Source organism: Moschus berezovskii, chromosome X (assembly GCF_049115385.1).
Source record: "Moschus berezovskii isolate FMDL1 chromosome X, NW_MosBer_1.0, whole genome shotgun sequence".
Lineage (NCBI taxonomy): Eukaryota > Metazoa > Chordata > Mammalia > Artiodactyla > Moschidae > Moschus > Moschus berezovskii.
Genome location: NC_142488.1, coordinates 19,262,941 through 19,283,551, shown reverse-complemented (window position 1 = coordinate 19,283,551; position 20,611 = coordinate 19,262,941). Strand labels below are relative to the sequence as shown.

Below are 20,611 nucleotides of genomic sequence, written 5' to 3'. Positions count from 1 at the left end.
TCCACCCCCCTCCCCATTTTTATATTTTTAGTTACTAAGAAAACACTGGGCTTCCCTGGTGGCTCAGATGGTAAAGCGTCTGCCTGCAATGTGGGAGACCCAGATTCAATCCCTGGGTTGGGAAGATCCCTGGAGAAGGAAATGACAACCCACTCCAGTACCCTTGCCTGGAAAATCCCATGGACAGAGGAGCCTGGTAGGCTACAGTCCATGGGGTCTCAAAGAGTTGGAGATGACTGAGAAACTTCACTTTCAGAAGAAAACACTTTCTGCTTTAGTGTCTTAATTTCATAGTACATCTGAACTAATTTTTCCTAGCCTCAATTTTTTTTTTTTGAAAAGAACCAGTGTATAACTGGATTGAATTGAATGTGATTCTGGTGAGTGATCTGGTTCAAGTCCTTTGACCTTATGTGCTTTTACTTTCTTCTGAAATTTATTATAGCAATAGTTTGCAAGTGTTTGACCATGAGAACTCCATTTTCAAGCCTATGTTCACATAGTTAATGGTTTTACTTTTTATATTAGTCAGTGATAAAACTTCTTAGTGACAAGAAGTCATTTATATTTTAATTGTGGCTATAGTATCTTCAGAAATTTGCAAAATAGAGGTTCTAATATGTGAGACATACCCTTATTTATTCTGTAGTCTGTTTTTGGTAGCTGTGTGTATTATTCATGGACCCATGGCAATAATTTTGAAAGCCATCAGGGGTTGGGTCCAGTTAGTTGGGCACTACTTAACTATAGTATCAGAACTGAGGAAGATTACTGAAATGGAGAAGGGAATGGCTTCCAGTACTCTGGCCTGGAGAATTCCATGGACTGTATAGTCCATGGGGTCGCAAAGAGTCGGACACAACTGAGCGACTTATGCTAAAAACAACTAATATAAAAGATTATACCCAAATGTGTTTTGTATAAAAATTCAGTTCCTGAATCTACCAGTTTCTTTTAAAGACTGAAATATATTTTTAAAACTTAGCTTATATGTTTTCTAAAATTAACTTATTTGACATTATTTGTATTAGAAAACAAGCAAACTAAATGTCTAATCATGCTTAAGTTTTGGTATATTTATCTGGTGGAAGTTAGGTGATAATTGAGTATGATAATTAGGCATTGTAATTCTTATTATCTAACAATTTTAAAAGTGGGATATATCATCAAGTATTCCTAAATATTTTGACTGTGATTGTATGAACGTAACTGCAGTTATATGTACATAACCAACGGTGAAAGGTGGGAAGGAGTAGTAGTGGTTGTGCTCAGAGAAATTCTGGGGGAGTGTTCCCTCTTTTTGAAACACTTATTTAGCAATTGCTGTGTGCCAGGCAGTATTCTGAGCTTTTTTCATGACTTAATTCAGGGATCATCAAACTATAATTCATTTGGTCTTTGGGGCCTATTTTTGTGTGGTCCTTGAACTACAAATGACTTTTATATTTAAAAAAAATTTTTTTTGAAGAAGATAATATGATGGAGATCTTATATGAACTGCAAAATCTGAAATAGTTATACTCTGGCCTTTTACAGAAAAAACTTTCTTACCTTTGATCTAATTGATTTTATGTTTACAACATTCCAATAAGGTGGGTCCTATAAGGAAACTGATGCACAGAGGGCTTAAGTTACTTTTTGTCAGTGGCATTCACTGTTTTTGGAGCAGGTTACAGGCCCTTTCTACAAACTTGCTAATCCTGTGTTTCTTTGCAGTGTAAAAAGAGGATAGTGGCTCACGTGTCAAAGGATGGCACGGTCACGCTCAAGATCCCCCAGGTGGAGGCACAGGTGAGCAGTCCTTAGTTAAGCAGAGTAAGCATGGGTTTGGAACGTGCTTCAACAGTTTTCATTTTGTCATTTTCAAGACCAAATTGTAATGTGGAAGAGCTTCAGAAAGAAAAGGGAATGCAAAGAAGTAAATGGTTTGAACATGGAGGGCCTCACAGAGGTCATTTGTTTCACCCTTTTGTGGTAGGCTCTGGTGAGGTGGCACAAAAGACCCTGCCAAACTTAGTGCCTGATTTCTGGGTACCTTCTCAGAACTCTTTGTCACCAACTCTAAAGGGTCTGCTATCATTCCCTACTTGCAGGCTAATAGATTAGCGTGTCACAAGGCACTCTTGAATCAGAGACAAAAGCCTTTATTACTCATGTGCAGCAGGCGGCTGAGCTTCATGTTCCTGTGTTCCCGTTACCTCTGTCTTCCCTAGTGGGTCAGATAGTAAACAGTCTACCTGCAGTGTAGGAGACCTGGGTTTGATCCCTGTGTCAGGAAGATCCCCTGGAGAAGGGAATGGCAACCCACTCCAGTACTCTTGCCTGGGAAATTCCATGGACGGAGGAGCCTGGTGGCCCCCAGTCTATGGGGTTGCAACCATGTAGTCACTCACAACTGAGTGACTTAACACACACACACATTGCCTCTAGTCCTCTGAGGGTGGGAGCTGCTGACACAGCTGAGGAACCCAAGCCCCATTAAGGACAGCAGGGAATCCTGCCCAGCCTTTGTCTTGGAGGAGACATTATCTTGTTATCCTGGACAGCAAACACATTGGCTTTCTGCCCCTTAGGGAGGCCCTGTCCCTATCTTTCCAGGGAGTTTGCCTTGAAACAGAAGCTCAGGAGGTGTGCAGAGCACTCGAGACCCATGGAGTCTCCCAACAGACTCCATGGGTCTCTCTTGTCTCTTTAGGAGAACTGAAAATGATAGCCACTATTTCAGCAGTCTCCTTCAGAAGAAAGGGGCTCTGTGCAATAGAACCCTGATATGAGGTATAATATCAAAGCAGTACTTAGTATGAGATCAGGATTAAGTAAGAGATTGAGTATTTCGTCAGTTTGGCCTCAGCCTCTGGCTGGCAGCTTTTCTCCTTAGCAGTAGAAAAGATGGAGTGTTTCAGGAAGTCCTCAGGGTCTTCAGTTGCTTCTTCCTGTGAAGAGTTGCAGCCAGCTGGATGACAGAGTGTCTGCTTCAGCTGAATAATGCACTTGGCAGTGCATCTAGCTTGGTGACTCTAGAGGGAGAGATTGTGAAATCCAGTGTATAAGTCCCGGTATGTACATGAGGAAGATAAATCAGCCTCCTTTCTTATAGGGAGAACCCAGACATGTCACCAAATGGAAAGAGTTTTACTCATGGTTGTTTCAACTCTGTGGCAGCTGCTGCAGAGGAGGGTGATAACAAAAACTGCAAAGGTAGCTGCCACATTGGTTAGAAGACATTAAACTCTCAGGGAGGAAGTTGGGAGATTGGACAAGTCAGATGGGAGGAAAGGTCCCCAGGTGCAAATTTGAACCAGATGGTAGTACTTCTCTCTCTTAACCTGAAGACTGGTTGCTCAGACTGGTTTCCTCAGATACAGAAGCCTTCCTCCTCAGTTGGAATGAAAGGTTCCATGTTGGCAGTGCTCAGGTGTTAGAGAAGGTAGTTACAGAAAGGACATGCTATCCCTGGAGATCATTAAAGCTGCACTAAAGCACACATTACAGAATTAAAAGCTCTGGTTCAGCAGCACTTCCTTCATTTTATATATAAGGGGACAGGTCTGGGAAATAAAACTTATTTATATCAATAGTATTACTGGAGGGACTAAGCATGAGGTCCACCTCTTAAGGTCCTCTTCCTCCCACCACCTCCACATGCTGTTTAAAGATGTAGTTTTTGCTGATATAACCTTAGTAGAGAGAATAGACAGTCAGTTAGGGAAATTGTGGGATCAGTTTGGGGTCTGAGTTTGGATTTGATATGCAACATAAACTCTTAGAATCTATTTTGATTTCAGAGATTATATTCGGTTTTCCAGAGACTCTCCTGCACACTTAATTGTGTGAATCTAACCCTCTTTCTCCTTATTTCTTACTTAACTGTGGAACCTGATGTAAGCTTTTGTTGACGGGCCTTTTTGCCAGAACTTTGCTGTCAGCAGTCTTCCAAAATGCATCCTGCTGTGTACCTAAGCTGGTCCTCCTCCAGTAGGATGGCTGTGCTCAGTCCATTTTGATATGTACATGGGGTACATTAGTTCAGGTGAAAAGAGTATGCATGTTGAATTGGGCAGAAGCATAGTCAAGCTCCCAAGTGAACAATTTAGAATACAGATATCAAATATTGATGAATTTGAGTGGAAGAGGCAGGGGAAAGCAAACGTTTTATTTGGATAAGTCACTGTAAGACCAACTTAGTGTATTGTCTTTGAATGGACTAAACTTTTCTGTATGTGTTTACATAGGTGTTTATCACCAGTGCCTAGAAGTTCTGAACACTACAAGCAAAGATATGAGCATTACGGCTACGACTATAGGAAGGATCCAAAAAGACCCGTCACTTGGAGAATGGACAATGAGAAACATGGAGAGAGTAAACCAAGGATTTCTTCTCGTGAAAATATACATTATCGATCTTACGAGCATAGATCACCTTCCCCAGACATAAGAGGAGACTCTTCAGAAAAGTTTTATACTTATAAGCCTCCCCAAGTATATTCACCAGAAAGAGGAGATGATAGTAACAGAAGAGCTCAATATGTGCCCAGGCACTCAGAAGGTATATTCTACAAAGAGCACCAGAGGAGTTGTTATCCCCAGAAAGCACAAGGAAGGTATATTCCTGATGACCACAGAAATAGAGGAAGTGGAAAAGGAGGGACACCACCTGTGAGATCAACAACAGATTCTTTTAGATTCGAAGGACATTGGCATGAAGATGAACCAAGGTACCAGAGGATACAAGATGAAAAATACTCTCAGTCACTTAGAAGAGGCTCTGAAGATTTTGAGAAAAGAAGCTCTTTTCAGAAGAGGTATAGAAAAACATTAAATTAGCATAATTTGATATAAAGCCTCAAATGAAAAAGTCTGTTTACTTTATGGTTGAAGATAACCTTGAAAAGCTTTTATCTAAAAGATTGAAAGCATTGCAATGTAGTTTTGGTCTACTGATAGTAGTGAAGTGTTTATTTTTAGAGTAAATCATGTAGATGGCTAGAATATATTTTTTTAAAAGATGCTATTTTCTTTAAGTACCTTGTGCATCTATGAGCTGGCTTAAGGGATTGTAGGTTAACTTTCCACTACATTTTGCATTTAAAGCCATGCTGCCCAACATTCCACACATATAAATTCTCACTTTCTTCTCTCTAATGCAAGTGTAAACTGTTTTATGTCAACACAGGTATCCTGAGGATCATGATTTCAGAAAATACGGACACACATCAAAAAGACCTCAAGATGTGGAGAGGTATGAAAACAGAGAGTCTGCCAGGAGCCCGCAGTGGAAATCCAGGCATTTTTCTGCTCCTTACCAAGAGAAGAAAGATCAGTGGTACCTTGAAACCCAGACTCATCGATATGCTCCAAGGGAGTTCCCAGAGACCAGTTCAGCAGCCAGGGTATCCTGTGTTTCTCGCCACAAATATTGGAAGACCTCAGATGGCGACAAGGACTTTTATGATGAAAGAGCTCAGAAGTACCCTAAGGATGAAAATAGAAAATTGGGTTCTCAAAAAGGCCCCGTGAATAGAGAGTCCAGTTGTTCTCATACTGGAAGAGGGAAAGAGACTGAAGGTGGCCAAGTCAGAGAATCTTCTAAGCCATCTAAGAAAGACTGCGCTGCCTTAACCCACTCAGATAAAAGTGATGTTGATTCGAGATCCTGTAAGGACACACGGAAGGACAAAATAAAGAAAGAAAGGGCTGGCAGTAAAGAGAGCAACTCTTCCTGTAACCAACTTGATAATAGTGATTCCGACTTGAAGCCATCATCTGTCTTTCTTAGGAAGAAGTCGCTAACAGTTAAAGTAGATGTGAAGCAAACAGGAAATACATCTAGGTATTATCTTCATTTTTTCTTAATGACGTGTAATAACTGTTTCTGCCACCTTTATTTTAGCTTTGAAAATAGAGTTCATAGTGTGTTTAGAGTTCATCAAGTGAAGAGGTGGGGATTACCAGATTTTTCAAAAAAGCCCTGTAATGGGGATTAATCCCGTGATTTAGTAATACAGGATGATGTCATGTTTGTTTCCCTGTTTGTATCTCAAGATGCTTTTGGGGTGCAGGGCATTCTATGGAGTTGGTCCTCTTCATGAATTTACATGTTTTTATGTTTCCACATTTTCTATACCCACAAATAGCCAGGTAGTGTTCAAGGAGACCTATTCCTTGCTCAATTTCTCAAAGCCTGTTTTCCCTGTTGCATGAAATTCAGAGAATTTTTGGCCTGGAAGGGACCTTTCAGCAGGCCCTGATATTATAGAGAAAGACCAAGAGGCTATGAGAGATGAAGTGACTTAGATCTGAGTCCATGCCTGGGGCTCAAATCTATATGTCCCCTTGTGTCTCAAGGACTTAACGTGGTTCTTGCTACCATCTCAAAAGGAGTGGAGCTCAACCAACTAGCTTCTCCTAAGTAGAGGAATTAGGCTAGAGTCTAGAAAGAGGCCAATTTGTAAGATATTTGGTTTAGCGCTTAATGAGACTTTAACAAAAAAGACTACTTTCGTAATGGGTTTTATTCTCCTAAAGTGTATTGCATGCTTTGTTCTGTTACCTCTGTTTATGGATTCTGAGAATAACAAGGCACTGACACTTGGATGCATCAGCTAGTCTGTTTGTTATCTTAATACACTACCAGTACGTGAGTTAAAAAGTAATGGACCATGTTGATTTGGTGCATTTATGTTTACAGTTGACTCGTATCTGTATTTGAATAAAAAACTAGAGGGAACAAAATCCAAGGTTAGAATGTAAAAGTGAGGGTGGTAAACCCACAGTCTTTTTTTTTTTTTAAATACATTTGTTTCTTTCTTTAAAGTTAGATTTGACTGTCCCTTTTCCTGATTTTTTTTTACATTCATTATACTTGTGAAAATATATGTATATTTATATGTACACAGAATTTATAAATATGATTATATTAGAAGTTGGACAAATAGAAGGGAGGGGGAAATCACCCACAATCGTGCTACCCTAGGACCATTTTATTAATATTTTGATACAGCTTTTTGGGCTGCTTTCCTATATGGTTGTCATAACCATATAAAACCATATATATGGTTGTCATAACCCACTCCAGTGATCTTGCCTGGGAAATGCCACGGACAGAGGAGCCTGGTGGGCTACAGTCCATGGGGTCGCAAAAGAGTCAGACATGATTTAGTGACTAAACGGCAACATTCTATTTCATATAATATGTCTTAAGTCACTTTGTGCTATATTTCCTACTAGTTCTTAATCTTAAAGAGTATAAAGGTTCTGCTGCTGCTGTTGCTGCTGCTGCTGCTAAGTCGCTTCAGTTGTGTCCTACTCTATGCAACCCCATAGGTGGCAGCCCACCAGGCTCACCCGTCCCTGGGATTCTCCAGGCAAGAACACTGGAGTGGGTTGCCATTTCTTTCTCCAATGCATGAAAGTGAACTGCAGCCCACCAGGCTCCTCCATCCATGGGATTTTCCAGGCAAGAGTACTGGAGTGGGGTGCCATTCATTGCCTTCTCCATAAAGGCTCTACTAGTTCTTAATCTTAAGAGTATAAAGGCTGCTCTAAGCATCACATTTAAGGATCTTACCTTAAGATTTTTCTCTTTCTAACCTTATATTATGAAAATGTTCAAACATACAGAAAAGTTGAAAGAACTATACAGTTGACACCTATATTATACCCATCACCTAGGGTCTACAATTAACATTTTACTCTACTTCTGTAATCACATCTGTTCATCTATCATTCCATCTTAATTTTTCACTGCATTTCAAAGTGAAATGCAGAAGATACAAGTAGATTCACCTTTACATATTTCAGTATTTAATATTTGTTTACAGGTTTTTTTTCTTTTGAGGTAAAATTACATGTAATCAAATCACAAAAATCTTGAATTTTTACATAAAAGTAAAATCACAAAAACTTTGAATTTTAAAATAATAGTAAAAGTAATTTAAAAATAAAAGTTAAAATCTTGAATTTTTAAATATTTAATAAAGAAATGTTTTATACTTAAATTAGAATTAATAAATTGGCTGTAACATTTTTAAAGAATGCTAGAAGTAACAATTTTGAAGGATTTTATTTTTGTAGACCTCATTAAAGATGCTGAACACTGTTAATTTTATAACTTGATGTTGAGAAATAGAAGCTCGATCTTCAACATGTGTCACAAAAATGAGCTTCCTAAAATTGAGGCTGCTGTACCTTTTATTTTGAATTTATAAACTGTCCTTTTGTGAATTTCATGGCCCATTAGTGGGACCTGTCAGTACATATTTGAATTACCTGACAAAGACCTATAGAATAGTTTGTGTAATAAAGAGCTTCACTGTAAGTTCTTTCTAAAGACTTGAAGAATCATGGTTCTTCATTTTATACATTTGTTTAAAATGTATAAATGGTGGTTCATTTTATACATTCTTTTCCTCTCTTAGCTTGGGTCAGGTTTTAATACATGTTCTTTGAGTTATCAGTGCAGTTGAAAACATGTTTGTCAGCTAGTGATTTTTCTTAATAAATATATGCATCTTTTCAGTATGGCAGTGCATCATAATCAACAAAAATCTTTCTCTCTGATTATAGTTATTAACTGATGAATGAGTTGTGGGAGAATTTTGTGGGGTTGAATTTAGTTATGTGTGGACTGATGAAGTATCCATAAAACAAAGGTATTAATAGTTAATACCCTCAACAGAGCCATGTTCTCAACTCCTAACATAAATTAGATTTTCTTCTTCTTAATAAGACTGAAATAATCATAGAGTGCAGAGAGGTTGTTTGTTGGTTAAAATCTAGAGTATCCACCTTTTTTGGAGATACTAATAAGGCAGTTCATTTTATACGTTCATTTACTTTCTTAGCTTGGGTAAGGTTTTGATACATTTTCTTCCAGTTATAAGTACAGTTGAAACTTAGTGATTTTTCTAGGTATTAGTTTGTATCTAGAATAGCAGTAGGTGACGCTTCCTTGAATGTTCAGTGCATAGTTAATACTTCTGTGAACAAAGTCAATAGAAGTAATAATTTTGAAGGATTTTATTTTAGTAGGCCTCATTAGAGATGCTGAACACTGTTAATTTTATAATTTGATGTTGAGAAATAGAAGCCTAGTTGACCTAGTGACCTTCTAGTGACCTACTTTGTCAGAAACTGCATTATCAGAGGTAGAAGTTACATATGAGTCATAATTGTATGTTTCAGAATGAAGTTAAGAGCGTCAAAATATGAAAATCTGTACTAAGGTTGTTATGAACTTCAAACACTCACTGTTGTAGACATCTGAAAGTCATGGGGCAGATGAAGGGAGTTTAGTTAGGCTAGGAAGGTGGTGAGAGGAGGGAAGGAGGGCATGCTAGTCTCCAGAGAAGAGTAAGCTGGGGCAGGTGGGCCTGCACTGAGGCTCCTTTGACTTTCCAGGTGTTGGCACTAGGCATCTAGAATGAGAAGGTTGGCTAGTAAAGGCAACGTTGGACTGACTGCCTCAGCCATATTTGCATTTAATCCTTTTTATTTCCCAGTGAAGAGATACAGAGAGGGCATCCCTGACCCTACCCAGTTTTTCCCCATTCTAAAAGGGGAATGAAGTGGATGATGAGCCCCAGAAGACACTGGAGCCCTGATGCTCTGAGCAAACAGGTGCTGCTTAGGCTGGGGAAGAATGAAAAGCCATAGCTAGGGTAGAAGGAAGGTAACCTAATCACACAAGCTTACCTGTGATGGGCACTGTTCAGCTAGAGGCAAAATAAGCTGGGTGGAGATATTATTGTGATACACAAACCTGCTAACTTGCTGTTAGCTATCACAGAAATCTTAAGAGTTTTTTCCTTCTAATATTTCTCATATACATTTTCTAAACTCAAAAATTGAGAGAAGATTCCCTTTCATTCCTATGTTTCAATCAGTCTTCTCTTAGTACCTCTTGGGGGTCCTAGTATAGGGAGGTAAACTTTCTGTTTGATGTTGGAACATATAGGTCTTTGTCTTCCAGTGGGTCACTGCGCAGTTCCGTAACATTGGGCAGGTCACATAGCTATGCCTTTTGGGGCCCAAATTAACTGGGTGTTCCTCTTGGATCTGTGAGTCTGCTTCAGTTGGTCATGTGTTGATAACTATTGAAGCTGACTTGACAGGCTCATCATAGGATTCTCTGAACTTTTTTTTTTTTTCTCTGAACTTTTGAATATATTTGAGATTTTCTATTATAAAAAATGAAAAAAATTAAATTTATCTAAATTAAGTTAAAAATTTTGAAGTAAGCCAAGAAAGTTAAAAAACAAAATTAAATTGATCTCAGAATTTTGAAATCTGTCATCTTTTAAAGTGAAACTTACCATTTCATATTGTGCCAGTCATTTTCCATTTTATCATTTGTTTATTCAGCAGATATTTTTTGAGGACCTACCCTGTGAGACAATCTGTTAAGGTGCCCTGGGACTGTGGATCCACATAGGATTAGGTTTCTTCTCCCCTGGTCTTACAGGCAAGAAGATGATGTTGGTAATACCATGGCACAGTGGAGTGATGTGTGAGGTGGTGTGTGATATGATTCAGATGATCCCAAGCTGGGGGATTCGGGGAAGGCTTCTTTCAGGAGTTGACATGTGAGCTAGGCTTTGAAGGTTGGTGTGTTTTAGACTTGTAGAGATGAGATGAAAGACCTTTTATATTTATAGGTTAACAAAGGCAGAAAACACACCTAGGAACTTTGAGCTGTGCCATTCTGAGCAGTCTAGGGAAAGGAAATAGAAGGGCAGGAGGTGTGAAGGTAAGACCGCCACACTGCCAGCCTGATGTAACAGGATTAGCTGCTGGGAGAGGGCTCAATTTTGGCCACCTTCTATCAGGTGTCTTGTAAGGGCACTGAGGTTGACAAGGCCAGTTAGGGGACTTTTGTGAAAAAAGTAATAATGAAATGTTGAATTAAGGGAGTAGCAGTCTCCCTAATCCATTTCCCTCAACTCTAAAAATTCTAAATGTGTTCTTAGGAAGACAAGAACAAACTTATGATTGGGTAAGTGCTTTATGATAGTTATTAGCTAGAATAAAACTGAGAAAGGAAAACTTTACATGTGTCATATGAATTTTGTTACCTATTAAAAACTACCAGAGAGCAGGAGATTACCCATTGGTTTTGGTGGTTCGGTTTTTGTTACTGTTGTTTTGCCAGGCAGTTGGTTTTTTAACTGTGGAGAAGAGGAAATTAAGTTTTAATGTAGTTTTTTTAAAATGTTTTGTTAGTTATGCGTAACACTCAGATGAACATCAGGGGAAATATCCTTAAATAGAGAAGGAAAACCAGAGTGAAGTGGGGGGAGGGAACAGAGAACCCAGAAGATTTAATAGAATACAGGTGATGGCTATATTTTAATTTTTTAAAGTGTCTAAAATGCATCTCAAATAAGTACATTTGGTCTTCCCACTTTAACTACTTGTTTTGGGGGTATTTTGTGAAATTGTAAACTTGTTGATCAGTAATGTCATAGGAAATACTAAAATATAAACAAAGAGATGATTAAATTTGCAAATGAAACTACCTAGAACATTTTGCAATTTGAAGTCCATAGAAGTTTTTCCTTATAGCAAAAGTATAGTTATTTTTAAAAAACAAAATTTCAGGTTATATTCTTTTTATGTATATTTTCTAGAAAGGTGATCACCTTTATATTTTTATTAAAAATCTTGTGGGGTATCTCTAGAGAAAAATTTTAAACAGGTAAGTTTAAACACTAAAATATCAAGAATTAAGTATAGCTTCAAAGTATACCACAGCATTCCTATGAATTGAGAGTTGGACTTGGAGTGGGGAGATAAGAGTTATGACAGTAATCATAAATTACAAGTAAATTTTAATAATTATCTGGTGAAAAACTGGAAGCCTTTATCAGCTGGTTTCATCTTGGGGGAAACTGAGACTGCAATGAAAGCCATTATCAACTGATTTCCTCTTAGATCATTTTAATAGTTCTATTTAAACATCTTATTTTTCTCCTGTAAAAAAAAATTTAAAGCCATTTTGGGGGTATGGAAGAGCTTTTTGTACCATTAAATCCCCTTGAACAGAAAGCATATGTAATTCTTTTGTTAGTGGAGATTGTTACAGGGCCATTCTAGCTTCTAACATTTATCACTAAATTAGGAGGAGAAATGGGCCTTCTAAAGAAAGTCTTTCTGATGAGTCAGGGAAACCACAGCAGTGGCATCAACCTGTGGCATAGTTCTCATCCATGTTTCTGCCCTGGCAGGGAGTCATCTCAACAGGGCTGATTTAAGAGGGAGCATGAAAAATCAGATGGAAGGTTTTCCTCTGAGAAGTTAAAAATAAGCACTTAAAACCAACTTGCTAGAAGAGTTAAAATTTTAAGTTAATATCTTTAAGCCCTTCATAACCTTGGAGCAGTTTTAGATATATGGCCGTTAAGTGACGTCAGTAAATATGTGCATGTGTACACCCACAGCCCCAAATGTATCCATCTGATTGATTTTTGTTGTATGAAGAGATATTTTTTTCTAGTGGTGCTGCTATTATTTAAAACATATTTCAGGGCTCTCTTTTGGATTTATCTTCGGATTCTGAAACATAATCATAAAGAACCCTAGCAGTTGTAAATCTCAGTTCTTTGGATAATGAACATATTTTTTAGGAAGAGCAAGAAGCTATTCAGAGTTAAATGCAGAGGAGTGAGATGGGTATAAGCTGGTTAGTGCTGTTTGGGGTCCAAAATGAGGAATAAATATAAATAATGAGACATTTTCTTCTCTGACGCATAAACTGCCTCCAGATGAAGAATTTGACTGGTTTTAAGCAGTTGCATTCTTAGAATAAAGTATACTTTCCCATTATGACATTTGGAAGGATTACATTCAAATGAATGCTTAACCTCGGGGATGAAAAGCAAAACAAATGACATCTGTTGTCTCAATATCATGACACCTTCTGCATAGAGGTATTGCAAAGATTAACATTTGTAAGCTCTGAGCCCCTTTGTTTGGCATGAATAATTGTTATATGTCATAATCATGAATTTATAATGGTACTTGAAGGTCAGGAAAGTGCTTAATGAAAGTTATAAAGATTCAGAAAGTATTAAAATGGTAAGATGGTTGGGGTTATATTATAAATGGTAGTATATCCTTAAGGATATATTTAGGGTGAACAGTATCATTGCTTCTCATGATCATAACTTTGCTAACAACTAAGGCTATTTTCTGAGAGTTCAGTGAGACTTTGTAAGTGATTAAGCTAAAGAGAATTTTATTTCAAAATACTAGTCTCAGGTCATTACTGACATAAGGTTTAAGGATTTTTATGAAGTCAGAAACATTATTATGTTTCATATCAGCTTGTAAAGAATGGTAGTATTTCAAGATAGTGTCAGCTTGGTGGCTTTATAGTTTTATGGACATTTGGGAGTAGAAAATAATCTGATTATATTTTGCATATTGAGTGTCTTCAATGCCATGCTGTATTTTTTGAAGTAAAAATTGTTTAGCTTAGAATTTTGAAGATTTTATTATTAAAGTGGCAAATATTTGATGATCTCTGATTTGAAAAGGAGAACTCAAAACTGTGTGCCTATAGCTATTTTCTCCTATTCATTATTGTATATGTTTATGGCATACAATTTAGTGCCTTATTATAAGAAAAAATAAACATATTTTTAGTTTTATAGTTATCTTGATTAATTTTAATAAGTTATTTTCTCAGTGAATAGTCTCAAATTTAGTTAAACATTTACAAATTATTCTAGGGTTGCTTCTAGCTATTCCACAGAGAGACAGATGTCACATGATTTGGTTGCTGTTGGCAGGAAAAGTGAAAAGTTTCATCCAGTGTTTGAACATCTTGACTCAACTCAGAATACTGAAAACAAACCTACAGGAGAATTTGCTCAGCAAATCATAACTATAATCCATCAAGTTAAAGGTTGGTATATTTCGCACATACATTAGGGATAACGCAAAAATAATGTACTGACTTTTCACGAGATATAGGTAAATATCTGATATTGTAATAATTAATATTTCATTATAAGTTAAATCATTAATTAGGAAATCTGTTGAAGAAAGTAGCATATATTAATTCAAGCCAGTTGTTCTTTTTATGTAGTTCCAATAATCTGGTGCTTCAACTCATAGAAGATTACAAATTGAAAATTATAAAAGAAGAGGTTGGCTGCTGCAAAAGACAGGTGTACTGAGAGCAGAAAGAAACAATAACCAATTACCCAGTAGAAAGGAGGAAATAACAAAAGCCAGATATGAAACTCAAGAAACTTGAGAAATCTGGAAGTGTAGGTCATTTGGTCATATTCCTAAAGACCCCAAGGGCGTTACTGGGACTTTGTGCCGTAAGGGTGATGCTAAGTGATCAGTAAAAGACTCCAGTATTATTTGTTATACTTTATGATGTCAGGGAATTGCATAATAAATATTTTAAAAGTTTTCATTGAGTTGTGTTTTGCTTTTGTTTCTGGCCAGTTTCCATTAACTGGAAAATTTAGACATGTAGAATGACTTTCCTTATTGATGCTGTGTAATTAAGGCAGTTTTGCATATTATAAGCTAGGATCTTTCAAGAATTTCAAAATTTTAATTTTATATTTCTTACTAGATGATTGTGTTGATCTTTCTTACCTTCTTAAAACATTTTGCAAATGAATTATTTTCTCTGATGCCCTCAAACTAAGGCATATGTTTACTTTAAAGGATGCAGTTTGAAACAGTTCACCTTCTTAATTCCAGCCCCTCTCACCCAAAGGAAATGTGGTCCTTGGGAAAAAGGAAGCTAGTATTGCAGAAAAACCCAGGAGATTGTCCCAGGACAGGAACAGGGAAAAGGATTGCTAAAGTAGCTTTCTCATGGGTCAAGTGTATTATTTTTCTGTCTATTCTGTTCAAAGCTTGTAGCATAGACACTTTGAGAATGTCTTCATGAACTTCCGTTAACATTAAGTAAAATGGCGTTAGGAAGCCTTCTGTGATATGTAACCATAGCATTTAGCATTTGTTCAGAATTGTTTTGATGTTTTAGGGTTGTTTTTGGAATTATTTTTGCTCTAAGTGAACTGTAGAGCTCTATGCCAGCTCTACTTCCCACATAGAGTAATAGTGAGGAAGCTCTTACCTTGGAGAAGAAAGGTCCTCTCTTTGAAAAAGCCAGTATTTTTTTTCCCCTCTGGCAAGTAAGCAGGCATGCCAAATAGGAACAGAATCTCTGCATTCATAAATCCATTTACTGTTGCTTGAGCTTGGAAAAACATGTGAGCACTACACATTAGTCTGTGAAATAACTTTAGGTCCCATATTTTTAAGAGAAAGCAGGTTGGATGTTTTTTTAATAGTCCCTCACTAATGTGCTTATTGTATGTATAACCTTTTAAGTGGAATCAGTTTTACACTGAGATAAAACTTTTTGTTTCCTTTTGCAGCAAATTATTTTCCATCACCTGAAATAACTCTGCATGAGCGTTTCTCAAAAATTCAAGTTAAAAAAGCTGCAGATGTAAATGAAACTAAGTTGAGCTCGGATCCAGAAATTCACAGGTAATGATTGATTATTGTACGCCCATATAACTCATGGGAATAAGCCTCAGAACAGATGTGGGAACATGCTGCCTGCCTCTTGGGTTTACTGTAGACTCTAGAACAGCATTTCCTGCCTAAAACAGGACTGACCCAAGCAGGTACTAGGCCAGTGCACTTTGATAGACTAGGTTGTATTAAAGCCATGACTGCTGCTGCTAAGTCACTTCAGTCGTGTCCGACTCTGTGTGACCCCATAGATGGAAGCCCACAGGCTCCCCTGTCCCTGGGATTCTCCAGGCAAGAACACTGGAGTGGGTTGCCATTTCCTTCTCCAATGTGTGAAAGTGAAAAGTGAAAGTGAAGTCGCCATTGTTTAAATGTGTAGGACTTTGAAAATATTTACCTACCTAACTTTGATTCTGCTGTGTCTATAGTAATTGCCTACTGAAGTTATCACTGGAAGAATGAAAGACAGTTGTCGAGCCATTGAAATCATGGGTTGCTTCATGTCCTCAGAAATGACTGTTCTGAGGGCAGCCGGATGAAAACATATGTCTTCTTCTGCTGGCACCCGTCCAAGCAGGTGGTGCGCCCTGTCTTGTGAGCTGAGTTGAATCAATGTTAGAATGCAGTAGATCACCGAAGCCAAGTTTAAGGTTACACAGACTAGTGATTTGAGAACTACTAAGGCTTCACTGTGATGTTGTTTACAGGATATGTGTGTCCTGGGAGACTGCCACATAGATGAAAAACCACCTGGTAGCAGATTTCTTTTTTCTTCCTTCAAGACACACCAGCTTTATTTCAAATTCCATTCTGTATTAATGGAATCGAGATATCAGTGTATAACATAATTATTTAATTGTAATATGCCTTTATTATTTTAGGAGAATAGATATGTCTTTGGCCGAGCTTCAGAGTAAACAAACTATGGTATGTGACTCAAAACAGGTACGTGAAGATGGTTTTTGATGGGGGATTATCTTATTGTTGACAAACTAACGGGAAAGGGAACTGGTCATTGGGAGTGAAAAAGGTAAAGTGGGTGAGGAAGGATGACTGAGACTCAAGAATCTGAAATTTACAAAGCTTTCCAAGTGATTCTAGTTTTCAACCAGGTTGCAAAGAGAACACTGGCAAAAGACAAAAATATTCCCTAAGAGAGACAGTCCCTAAGGATTTTACAGCTTTGTAAAATTGACATAAAATTACAGTGTTTAATATAAATCCAAAAACTTCACACTGTAAATCTTGCAGAAAGTATGTTTGATACCGTTTTTTTCCAAAGCAATCGTGTGGGATATATTTTTAAGTTGTATGTGGAATGCATGCAAAGGAACTTAGTTTCATTTGATACTGCCCTTCTGTTTACTGAAGATTATATGAAATATTCTATGGAATATGAACTAACAAAATAATGAAAATAATACTTTTTTTTCTTGTTCCCACCCCTGCCACCTCTGCCTACCCTCATTTCTTTGCTAATTAGAAAAACTATCTTAACTAGCCAAGGGGGAAGAAAACTGGCTCTTGTTTTAGAAGAAGTATATCAAGTTCTAAAAAACCTGTTAATTACTCATTGAGAGTGAAGAGTTTTTGTAGAGGAGAGATTTTAATAAATACATTTGTGATAAAATATATAAATAATTTTTTTCACCTAAATGGTTACAATTTTACTGAATTTACAGAAATAAGTTAGTTTATTGAATCAATGATATTTTCAGGAAATTTCTGTTAATCAAAATACTATAATAAACTTATAGGAAATTTGAGGATTTTTTTAATTACCTCTAATTCACTTAACACAAAGTATTATTTGATTGTCTTTCCTTGCAGTCTTATGTCTGAAATTTGAACATAGTCACTGTCACAGTACATGCAATTTTGGATGCTTTTTCTTTTTACTTAAGCTATAATAACATTCCTTTTATGTAAAATCTCTCAACTCCTAATGACCTTTTTATAATGGAGACTTTGCAAGTTTTAGTAAACTTTTCAGTGTTTTTCCATGTTTACTTCCACGTAGTCTATATCATCATAATTTAAGTGGTTGTACATTATTCCTATGACTTAAATTTACCATAATTTTTTCTTCCCTTCTCCTTTAAAATTTTTTTCACACTTAAGTTACTTTCATTTTTTTGGTTATTTTTTAAATAAAACATTTTGAATATACTTGGATAGATAGACTTTTCTTTGTTATAGAGGCCCAGAAGTCGGATTCCTGGTTCAGTGTTATGAACCCTTCTGACTGTGTTTTGTCAATTGTGTCTCAAAATACTTCTATCAGTTTACACTACCATTAACAAGATGAGTACAAGATAACTTATTTAGGACTTTAACTTAAGGTTCTTGTTCAATACGGTCTTTGTGCAACTAACAGTAATGTGAATGGTTTGTCTTCTGTCAAAATTCCTTAGACTCTGGTCAAAATAATAGATCCAAATGACCTACGACATGACATTGAAAGAAGGAGAAAAGAACGGTTACAGAATGAAGATGAGCACATTTTTCACATAGCTAGTGCTGCAGAGAGGTAATCAGTAGATGAAAAACATCCTCTTATCAGAGAGCTTTTGGTTTTAGCATATTTTCCAATTTTGTGTGTGTGATGGTAATTTTCACTTTAGTGTAGGAATTTAATCCTTCAAATCCATGTCATATGTTTATTAAAATGTTTCAAAGTTATTCAGTGGTCATCATGTGCTATTTCACTGAAACAATAAAAATTATGGGGTAGGTGAATATTTGAGATCTTTGCAATCTAGAGAGAAGTGTAATAGCTTTTTTAATATTAGCAGGAGCAAATACCAGCAAATATATGGACTGTTTGGCTCAAGCCGATTGAAACTCTGACACATTCTGCCTTTTAGATTCTGGTATTCTTTAAATATTGCAAGGTTTCCTGAGGTTATTGCTATCCTCTTTCAGAACTCTTCATGGATGTCTGTCCATGAAGCAGAGGCAGGTATAGTAGATAATGCATAGGAGACCTGGGTTTGAATCCTACCTCTGCCAGTTTATAAACTGTTTGCTCTTGGGCAAACTTGCTTAGTTTTTGGAGCCTTTTCCTCTATAAAGTGAGAATAACCAGTTTATGTTGGACAGGTTAGAAATATCACGTGAACTGACACATGTGATGTACTTAATGCCATGAGTGACAAATTGACTGTCAGTAGATCCTTGTTTTTTGTTCCCCACCCTATACCTCTTTTTAGTGCTTCTGAGTGTTCTACAGTGGTCATAGTTAATCTGTAGTTCTGAAAACTATGTAGAACTCATGGCAACTCTGGGACCCCATATGATTATGAAGTATAATTGAACAGGACAAAATTTCCAGTTCACTCAAGGGTCCTTAAGTTATTTGGATCTCCCAGAAAGTGGGAATGTGTGAATAGAAAAGGCTGGTGCTAATTCTATTTCCATAGTCCTTAGTTTCAAAAATTAATATATTTGACTAGACTTTTAAGTCATGTCAATGGAGAAGGAAATGGCAACCCACTTCAGTATTCTTGTCTGGAGAATCCCAGGGATGGGGGAGCCTGTTGGGCTGCCATCTATGGGGTTGCACAGAGTCGGACACGACTGAAGTGACTTAAGCATGCATGCATGGGTAACTAGGTCAAGATACTGGAGCTTGTTTAAAACTGGAATTGATACTGACAGTAAGTTTGGGATTAATTAAAAGATAGCAAAACTGCGTGTTGAGGCATATGAAATAATTGAAAGTAAAATAGTTAAAACGGAGAAGGCAATGGCAAGCCACTCCAGTACTATTGCCTAGAAAATCCCATGGATGGAGGAGCCTGGTTGGCTGTAGTCTGTGGGGTCGCTAAGGGTCGGACACGACCGAGCGACTTCACTTTCACTTTTCACTTTCACACATTGGAGAAGGAAATGGCAACCCACTCCAGTGTTCTTGCCTGGAGAATCCCAGGGATGGGGGAGCCTGGTGGGCTTCCGTCTATGGGGTCACACAGAGTTGGACACGACTGAAGTGACTTAGCAGCAAAATAGTTAAAAATCTTGTCTCTTGGTTGGTGATCTCCAGTTTCCTATATGACATTAGCATGACTGCTCTTTAGTGACACAAGCTCTGTCATGCTTTTCTTGACTCAGCAAGTGCAAGAAACTCAGGGTACCAAGAAAAAAGGGTTTTAAAACAGATTTTAGATAATCAACATATTATAAAGACCATGTGAGGCTTCAGAATATATCTTTACCCTTTGAGATGATTAAGAACATGAGCAATGGAATTTGACCTGAGTTCAATACCTGGCTCTGTAGATACCTAGCTATGTGACTCACCTTGGGCAAGTTACTTAATCTCTGTTTTCTTCAGCTGTAAAATAGAGATAAGAATTATACTTACCTCATGGTGGTGAAGATTAAGTAAAGTGATGCATGTAAGCTGCAGAGTAGCTAGTCAGCATTAAGTATTATTAATGTTAGCTTTGAGGATAGCACTGTGTGCAAAAATGTCTTCCGGCAAGATGCCTTTTGCTGGATCTGTTGAGCTGTTTTATTTGTATTATATGGCTGGTGTGTCTTGGTGGAGCCATGAGGATTATTTTTTTAGATATTACTTACCATAAAAGTCACCCTTTCAAAGTGAACAATTCAGTAGTTTTTAGTATAATCACAGAGTTGTGCAACTGTCATCACTATCTAATTTCAAAAAACATTTTCATCACCCCCAGAAGAAACCCTGTACAATTAGTTGTCACTCCCTATTTCTTTGTCCTTCCAGCTCCTGACAGCCACTAATCTACTTTCTGTGTGTATGGATTTGCCTATTCTTGACATAATTGCAGTTATATAATATGTGTCCTTTTGTGACTGGCTTCTTTCATGTAGTACAATGTTTTTTATGTTCCTCCATGTTGAGCATGGACTTCCCTGGTGGCTCAGTGGTAAAGAATCCACCTGCAATGCAGGAGCCGCAGGTTTGATCACTGGGTTGGAAAAATCCCCTGGAGGAGGGAATGGTAACCCAGTCCAGTATTTTTGCCTGGAGAATCCCATGGAGAGAGGAGCCTGGCAGGCTATAGTCCATCGGGTCACAAAAGAGTCAGACACAACTGAAGCGACTGAACACACACAC

The 20,611-nt window shown here is 37.4% G+C and overlaps 1 protein-coding gene across 10 annotated transcripts in view; it reads left to right on the top strand.

Moving 5' to 3' along the window:
* Positions 1-20,611, top strand: part of BCLAF3 (BCLAF1 and THRAP3 family member 3) — a 52,431-nt gene that overhangs the window by 12,979 nt on the left and 18,841 nt on the right. For 8 of the 10 annotated variants that reach the window (XR_016036969.1, XR_016036968.1, XM_055438139.2 and 5 more), the window contains 7 exons: positions 1,717-1,791; positions 4,233-4,802; positions 5,174-5,830; positions 13,731-13,906; positions 15,411-15,525; positions 16,395-16,458; positions 17,928-18,043. Coding sequence is in view for 8 of the 10 variants with exons in the window: in XM_055438139.2 (XP_055294114.1) it covers positions 1,751-1,791; positions 4,233-4,802; positions 5,174-5,830; positions 13,731-13,906; positions 15,411-15,525; positions 16,395-16,458; positions 17,928-18,043 (1,739 nt within the window). In the remaining 2 variants the exon portion in view is untranslated. The remainder of the gene's footprint in view (positions 1-1,716; positions 1,792-4,232; positions 4,803-5,173; positions 5,831-13,730; positions 13,907-15,410; positions 15,526-16,394; positions 16,459-17,927; positions 18,044-20,611) is intronic. The other 2 variants (XM_055438132.2, XM_055438131.2) reach the window with 2 other exon arrangements.